Source organism: Polistes fuscatus, unplaced genomic scaffold, assembly GCF_010416935.1.
Source record: "Polistes fuscatus isolate 324 unplaced genomic scaffold, CU_Pfus_HIC Scaffold4, whole genome shotgun sequence".
NCBI classification, from domain to species: domain Eukaryota; kingdom Metazoa; phylum Arthropoda; class Insecta; order Hymenoptera; family Vespidae; genus Polistes; species Polistes fuscatus.
In genome coordinates this window covers 10,770,370-10,779,311 of record NW_025113118.1, presented here as the reverse complement: position 1 = coordinate 10,779,311, position 8,942 = coordinate 10,770,370, and the positions used below count along the sequence as shown (strand labels likewise).

General features: G+C 26.9%; 1 protein-coding gene across 1 annotated transcript; it reads right to left on the bottom strand.

Moving 5' to 3' along the window:
- Positions 1-1,771: 1,771 nt before the first annotated feature.
- LOC122520926 (dual specificity protein phosphatase CDC14AB-like) lies at positions 1,772-5,245 on the bottom strand. Its single transcript, XM_043641248.1, has 8 exons — positions 5,236-5,245; positions 4,455-4,656; positions 4,133-4,383; positions 3,776-4,037; positions 3,536-3,665; positions 3,133-3,311; positions 2,509-2,651; positions 1,772-1,971 (listed from the first exon to the last, which is right to left on the bottom strand). The coding sequence occupies exons 1-8, from the start codon at positions 5,243-5,245 to the stop codon at positions 1,772-1,774; spliced, it is 1,377 nt and encodes a 458-aa protein (XP_043497183.1).
- Positions 5,246-8,942: the final 3,697 nt, after the last annotated feature.

Here is an 8,942-nt window from a genome sequence, read left to right as displayed (position 1 = left end):
CAGAGAGTTCCTTATTGAAAGCATATATTGCAATTTTTAAATATGAACTGCAATTTTGGGCACTTGTCTGTCCTTATTTCCCAAAGAAAAAAAATGCAAAAATAGAAAAAAGAAAAAGAAACCCCAAAAAAAAAAAAAAAAAAAAAAAAAGAAAATGAAGTAATAAGAAACTCTGTTGTGACCAAATATCTCTCCAAAATATGCTCGGAGAAAATTATTTTAAATAATTTTAATTGCATGATAATTGTTTTTTCTTTCTTTCGTGTGACTATTATAAGAAGCATGAGAATTTTCTTTTTGAAAAAAAAAAAACAATTTCTGTTAATGCGCTTCGAAAGATGATTAGTATTAAATTTTATATTTTAATTAAATTTTTTCAGGTTAACTTATAACATTGATTATGCAATAATAATTATGTAGAGAGAGAGAGAGAGAGAGAGAGAGAGAAAGATATATATCGTGAGATATATATAAAATGATAATTGAAAATATATATGAATTTATATTATTGATTAATTGCATTTACATTCTATTACAAAATTAAATACTTTTTTTCTCTCTCTATATATATACATATATACATATACATATGAGCCGTTCATTTTAAAAGTGACCTAAGCCCCATTTTAATATTTTGTTATTGTTGACAGTAAGAACATCTACAACTGGATTATTTGTCATAAAATTGTCATAAAAAACATTTCACGGAAAAAATAAAAAAATAGATTTAGGTCAGTATCAAAATAAACGGCTCATATATGATTATTATATCACAATAACTCTTTCTTCGTCTTTTTTAATCTCTGTATCTATTTTTTTTTCTTTATCTCTCTATACGAAGTCTCTCTCTCTCTATCTCTCTATCTATTTTAGTTTAGTTTGTAAAAATAGTCATTTTGTATGCAATCGTCTATAAAATCACGAAAAAGTAATTTTTTTTATACAAATCACTCTTCTTTTTGTTGTTTTTCTGTTCTTCTAATTTTTTTTCGTACATACATAGATAAATGCTTCAGACCAATTTTACCGTTCGCTTGCATCGCAAAGCATGCAGCTTGCTCGAGGTTCGTGATATTTATTAAACAAAAAGTAGACATTATAAACGAAAAAAGGAAGAAAAAAAAACCAAAAGAAAAAAAACGAACAAACCCCAACAAAACAAAGAAAAAATAGAAAAACATTCCCACATTCAGATGCGCGACATCTTTTTTAAATAGCGTATTAAATATGTCAGTTGTGCATAAATGAGTTTTTTCTGACGAGAATGAGATTCTCTCTACGTTAAAAAAAACGGTCTTCGATATAATTATTGTAATCTAAAGAAACAAAAAAAAAAAGAAGTGATAATTACCCTGATGAAAAAGTACAAAAAGAGGAAATTATAATCATTTCTTTTCCGTTTTTAATATTATTACATTTTACTATGTTTTGATTACGTGATTATCGTTGTTTGTTATAAAATTTATAACAAAAAGAGATAAGAGATAAAAAACCGAGATAGCTTGTTTTTATACCTACAAAGCACATGTGCTTTTAAAGTATTTAAATACATATATACGTAACGTTATTAAATATGTCAAATAACACAAAACAAATAGGTATTTATTATCGTATATATATTTTATACGGTATTATTTATTATCATATTATATATATATAATTCTTATAAATTATAATTTATCTTTTTTCTTTTTATTAACTTTTTTACAGATTGCCAGTTTCAACAGAGAAAAAGAGAAAATTTTTTTCTTGTTTTTTTTTTTTTCATTTTTTAATAACGATTAGGTAATTTGTGATCATTTATTTCTCTATTTATTTTAATTTCATTTAGTTTGTCACCTTGTGTCGAAGTACCTTTCAAATGATTTAATTTCCAGCGACATTTAATTAGATCCTTTTTGTTACGTGTCTTTTTTTGATTTGAAGATTCTATATTTGTTTTCATCGTACCATTTACATTTAGTAACTTACCTATATACAGAAAAACATACACACAAAAATACATATATTAATATCTATAACAATCGATTAAAAAAGAAAAAATCACTTTCTTATCATTCATTAACGAATTACAAACGTTTAACGTTTATATCATAGTTATCTAATGTTCGCAATAATTTAGATTTGACTACCTTATTCTTAGGTAAGTCATCGCTATTTCTTGTTTAAATAAAAATACAAATAAAGTAAAAAAAAACAAAGCTTCTTATATAGCACGTTAAATTAGGACAACATTATTTTATTTTTAATTTTCTAAATATATTATTTTGTAATTAAAGTCACTCATAAGTAGTTACAGTAAGGATACATATATGAGAGAATAATGCTTGAAACTTGACAAGCTAAAGTTTTTAGTATACTACAACTTTACAGTGTCTTCCACATTTTCCTTAGGCCCATGTTAAAGAGATAAAGAAAGAAAGAAAAAAGAAAACAAAAAGGAAGACGGAAGGAGAGCTCTTTCATCGAATCAAATAAAACAACTCGTAAAATAAATGAAAAACTTGCCTGGATAATTATTTCGATGGTTGCTATTAGGATAATCAGTTTCAGAATGGCCACGACATTCGTTGTTCTCTAATTTAATAGCGATGGAGTATATTCCCCATCTGTGCTGTAATACCATATTGCTGTCCCCATGATATTTAAGTCTGTAATATAATGTTATCATATATTTGCTATTTTATTTATATATTATTCTATATTATATTTCACTCTAATAGCAGTTATAGTTATACATGCGAGCAGGTGATTATGAAAAAGTGTGATCAATAAGTAAAGTAAATTTTAAACAATTTATTACACAAGATAAGTTGATAAGATCTGAGCCTAATACAAGGAGGTTTGAAAAGTTTTAAGCCTAACACGAAGTGTGGAAAATGATAAAGTTGTAAAACATTTATTTGTCAATCTGAAATGAACTGGTATATAAGAATGCACGTGTAACTTTTTCATTGTTTTCTTTGAAGTACTGAAGTATTGGATCTTATTGCTTTCATAATGTATGATCCTGATGGAATCTTATAATTATGTAAAGTTTAAAAAAATTGGTGTCCTCTGTCAAGGGTTCTTCCCTTGTTAGATCAACTTTAATAATCACCATCTTATATGTATAAATGTATGTGTGTGTACCTATATTGTTGGCCTGCATTCAAGAGACTGCGTTCTATGTTTTCTAGCCAAGCTTGTTGATGTCCAATAACGGAGCCAGTTCGACAAATTCGTGTCCAAGCTATAGCTTCTCTGGCTGTCATTGTATAATGCTTTATTAAGTATGCTGCTATTAGAGAACCTGTCCTGCCCAATCCTGCCTAATAATGCCAAATTATAAACATATATATTAAATCTATATTTTTCTTTTTTTTTTATCAATAGAAATTATTAAATCAACTAGAAAATGCTTTCTTTCGAGGTACGAGTGCCTTTTGAATAATTTTTTAGTGTGCTATTTCTATTATTTATATATAAGATTATAATATATTACATAAGTAGGATAACGCAAAATCGTAGATGAATATTTTAGAATGACAATTACTTTACAGTGAACAGCAATAGCTCCATTTGTAGTTTCCACCAATTTAAGAAATTTATAAAGAATTTTTTTGGGTGGAACAGAACCATCTGGCATAAACATATCGTAGTGTGATATTCCTGCTTTTGTAAAACTGTTAAAAAAAAATAATTAAAAATACATTATTAATATTAATCGTTATGTGATTTAGTTTACATACATTGAGATCAAGTTTAGAAAATAATCGCTAATTAATTTGATTACCTGTTAGAATCGTATGTTTTTTTATTTAACCTAACGACCGTAACAACGTTATTGTTTAAAAAATAATTAATGTAACATTTTGGTGGATGATAGATCGTTCCATTTTCCGTACTTGGAGTAAGGAAAGCTAATAATTTTTGCGGTACTATCCAATTCAAATCACCATTTTGTGTTTGTTCGTATTTTTCGTATTCAGCTAAATCAAAGTCATCGAAGTTGAATATGCCAAAGAATGCAGCTTTGTAAATGGCATTTAGACAATCTAGATTTAGAATTGGAATGGAATTAAACGAGAATTAAGGTTGGCATGCTATAATTCTAAGTATATAATAATAAATAATGAAAGAAAAATATTACCGAATAAATGAATAGTGTAAATCGATGGTCCCAAAGATGCATCTTGAAATAATCTGAACGATATTAATTCGTTACCAACGATGAAAGGTTTGTAAGCTTCTTTAGGAGTTTTATTCAAATACAAAATGGCGTAGGAGGCTATCAAATAAGCAGCATTTGCTCTTTTCTCCTCATTTCTCGAAGTGCAATGCACGAATAGTTTATGCTTATTTGTTGAATTATTTAATTTCTTGTTCACCTTATAGCAATACCTGTTATAACACACTAATTTTTATTTTTTATTTTTATTTCTTTAAAATTTTTATATATATAATATTTTTACCTGTACAAACACGCGAGATTCAAAGGTCCAAAGTCGTTGTAAAAGTTATTATAAATGAGCTCGTTGTCTATATTGAAAAATTCAAGATTTTCCATTTTTCTCGCTTCCTTTCGACCATTTTTTAATGTTGCAAAATAAAACTTGTTTTTTATAAATTCCACAACATTACAAACATCCGGATGATCGTAAATCGAATATGTAGCTTGATAATAATTAACAAAATAAATTAATTAGGATTGATAATGATGCTAATATTAAATTAGGATAATTGATATATAAAATGTATGTGAAAATAATTATTACCGTCCATCTCATTCTCTCTTTTCATTTTAACTGTAATTAAGATGGTTCCAGTATATTCGGAATGTCGTTATACGACGATACGACGATGTACACTTGAAATCATAGTGATTTGATTTGAAAATTAAATTGATGCGTTTATTTTCGCGTTGTTAATTTTCTCGGCGATTTATTTGATGAAATAAAAAATGATAAAATTTTGGTCTTAATTTAAGACACGCGACGAATCATTTTTCTTGTTCAAATCCAGGTATAATAATCCATATCGTTTGTTAGAATTAGTCGATCACATGATTTACTAAAGAAACAAATAAATCGATAACGAATTATATAATACAAAATTAAAATATATTATATAAATTTTCCATAAATAACCTTAGAAATATAAATTCAATTAAAGTCTCCGAGATATTTTGTTATAAATAATTGCAAAGTAAAGAAAAATTTAAACAATGCGTATATAATGTCATGTGCTACATACAATTTTCCATGTTATTATTAAAGAAAATATGAGACACTAACTTACTTGATTATAATTTTACATGCCAAATGAAAAGAAAGAAAAACATAATTCTGGATCGGTTGTTATTAAATGTTTTTCAATTTTTTACGCGTTTATCGATGTTCTTTTTTTTATACAATTTATGCTATATCCACGATCGATATATCATTTTGAAATTATAAATTTATTTTATTAACATACGCTAGGTGGAGTATGCGTTCAAAATACGAAGAAAGAATTCAGGTCGGTAATTATCTTTTCATTCAAAGCAAACGCAACAGGGAGTAGAATCCCTATTATGCGACTATAGTATTTAGTATGTATAAGCTTATATAGGTTCTACCCCTTTATCCCTTTCACAATTGGGTTAGCATAGGTTAGGGCATATTAGTGTTAATAATCTAGCCATATCTATGAGTTTACTTTACTGAAAATTGATTAGTTGAAAAGTGTTCATAAATTGTATTAACTTTATATATTTCTTGTTTCTAATTAAAATTACATTAATTTAAGCGGCCATTGGTAACGATATTCTTTACGATGAAATGTATAGCATAGAAAATATAATATACATTATACCGAAAATAATATCATATTTCTTCACCACGTCGTGATTGCTGCTACTGGAGATCCACGAGCTATAACGATGATTCTACTATTCAAATTACAATTACTTTAATCATATTATTATTTTAAAATCAATTAAATTAAATTAATTTGCAAAATTCTAACAGAAAGATGATTTCTTATTAACTCTGATTATTTCCAGGTACCAGTAGATGTATAAAAATTATTTAAAAAGGTAAATTGCAAGTGCACCGTAATCAATCATTTCTTGAAAAAAAGTAAAAGAAAAATAAAAGTTCAACAATTTTGGACTACTTCCTGGAACTTATAGATACATAAAAGTAATTAAAAAAACATTATAAGGTTATTAGTTTCTGTATATTAAATGGATAGAAGGAACTATGGAAAGGGGTAAAAGAATATGGTATTAATTGGGAAGTTAAAAGAAACTAATTACAATTATAATGTTTAAAGTAAGCGGTCTTTGGCTAGATTTTACTTGCAATGGAATGCATAACATATAAAATATGTTAAACATTATATTGAAAGTAAAATACCATTGCCCAGGTCTAACCACGAGGAGGTAACCGCTTCTGAAGACCCAGGATGTGCATCCTGAAGATGTCCCCATCCGACGACCTAAGTCGAAACCATAGGAAATGAAAACCCTGAGAACGTTTTTCAATGAGCCCCACTCTTATGCCCCACCCTAAGAGTTTTATTCAGAAAATCCTTGTAATTATTATCAAGAATGAAGAGAAAAGTGGAATACCAAAAACAAATGATAAAGACGGAGTGAAACATGAATAGAATTGATATAACATGGAACCTGTGAACGAATAAAATACATTAAAAATAATTATTACATGCCTGCGATGCTAAGGAGAGAAGAATAAGTAGATTAAAATTATACATTAATTTATACATTTAATATTATCTTATATTATACTTTATTATAACTTAGTCCTCTTTTGGTCCTCTATTGGTCCTCTTTTGGTCCTGTTTTGGTCCTCGGCTGGTCCTCATGTGCATCTTCTTCTATTGAACCTGCTACAAAAAAAAACAAAAGGGAATGGAAGAAGGAGAAAAGCGGGCCTTGAAACGAACCTGAAAAAGAAAAAGATACGATTATTTTAGATTTGCAAAAATTCAATGAATGATCCATGGTACCTGTAAAAACATAGAAATGCATTAGCAATGATTTTTGTTGCACCAACATAAAACGAGGAATGCATCTGAAAAGAATTTAAGTAACATCGATGATTTTAATTGAAAATTAATACACTTCAATTTAATTTCAATAAATGTACATACAAAAATTACATTTTTTTGTGTATTTTATAGATAATAATTTTCTATCTACATAAAATAAAATAATAATAAAAAAAGTATGCAATTATGGGTCGTTTCATGGAACCTACGAACAAAGAAAATATATTAAAAATAATTATCAAACGTGTACGATTCTACAGGGAAAAATTTAAACAAATCAACAAAATTTTACATTTAAATTATAATAATAACTTCTTTATAGAATCCACATTACTATAACTAAATCCTCATCTGGTCCCCTGGTCCTCTGCTCCTCCTCTGGTCCTCCACCTATTGAACCTGCAACAAAAAAAAAAAAGAGGAATAGAAGAAGGAGAAAAGCGGGCCTTGAAACGAACCTGAAAAAGAAAAAGATACGATTATTTTAGATTTGCAAGATTCAATGAATCATCCATGGTACCTGTAAAAACATGGAATGCATTAACAATGATTTTTTTCGCACCAATATAAAACGAGGAATGCATCTGAAAAGAATTTAAGTAACATCGATGATTTTAATTGAAAATTAATACACTTCAATTTAATTTCAATAAATGTACATACAAAAATTATACATTTTTTTGTGTATTTTATAGATAATAATTTTCTATCTATATAAAATAAAATAAAATAATAAAAAAAGTATGCAATTATGGGTCGTTTCATGGAACCTACGAACAAAGAAAATATATTAAAAATAATTATCACACGTGTACGATGCTACGAGGAGAAGAATAAATAGATTAAAATTATACATTTAATTATATATTTAATTTTACATTAAATTATACAAATAATTACTATACACTATATATATATACATACGAAGATTACACATATTAAATTGAAAATATTCATAATGTGTAATCTTTTAATTTTGCAATCTACCTAAAATATAGTAAGATAAAAATAAATGTATATAATTTTTTTCCTGCCAACAAAACATTAAAAATAGGATCGTTTGGTGTGGGTGGAATTTTAGGTAAGGACATGATTCTATCCTTGGGAGAAAGATAGAATCAAGGCTCGCGTGGGCAGGGTCGCATCCCTGAAGTAAATTCCTTCTTAACAAATGGCGTCCTTTGCGAAGAAGGAATCCACCCGCTACCCATTCAATTGCTTCTAAAAAAATTATAAAATTTTAATAAACACTTAATATTAAATTTTATTTAGCCAGTAACAATGATTGTCAAACAATCTAAGTAATCGGAGAATTTTATAATTATGTTTCAACCCAAGAACGCAACCAAGTTGAAAAAACAGTCATCTAAAATCATAAAAATAAATTCATATTAAATTTATTTTCTATTCATAATATGTTATTAGAAGAGTATGCAACATTTAAAATAATGTATGTATATGTTTAAGCAATTACATATAATAGAAGAGAACAATACTTTGTTCTATAAATCTTAAATAATCGTTAATTAATAGATAAAAATGTCTATTGTAATCCTTAAAGGGGGATGTACCTTCTTCTGTACCTTCCTTTTTAAAATTTTCTGTTAGACTGATACATTGTCACATAAAAAAGTTTTTTTTATTGAATGTTGTTTACATAGTTTTCCGAAAGTTTCTTATGTATGTAACATAAAAATTAATTGTAATGAATAGCAATTAAAATTATATAATGTTCTCATTTTAATATTCTTTTAATTTTTATGTAATTGTTTAAACTAATGTACATTTTTTAAACGATCCTGTGCAGTGGTTACTTTGGAGGGGGAGATTTTAATCGAAAAGAATATTAAATTAAAATTGTTTAATATTCAAAAATATGTTAATAAGTATGTAATGCTTATATACTA

Coding starts and splice junctions, on each gene's coding strand:
- LOC122520926 (XM_043641248.1), bottom strand. Junction 4,384..4,454: donor AATCTCGCGTGTTTGTACAG/GTAAAAATATTA, acceptor GTGTTATAACAG/GTATTGCTATAAGGTGAACA. Junction 4,038..4,132: donor TTACACTATTCATTTATTCG/GTAATATTTTTC, acceptor TTCTAAATCTAG/ATTGTCTAAATGCCATTTAC.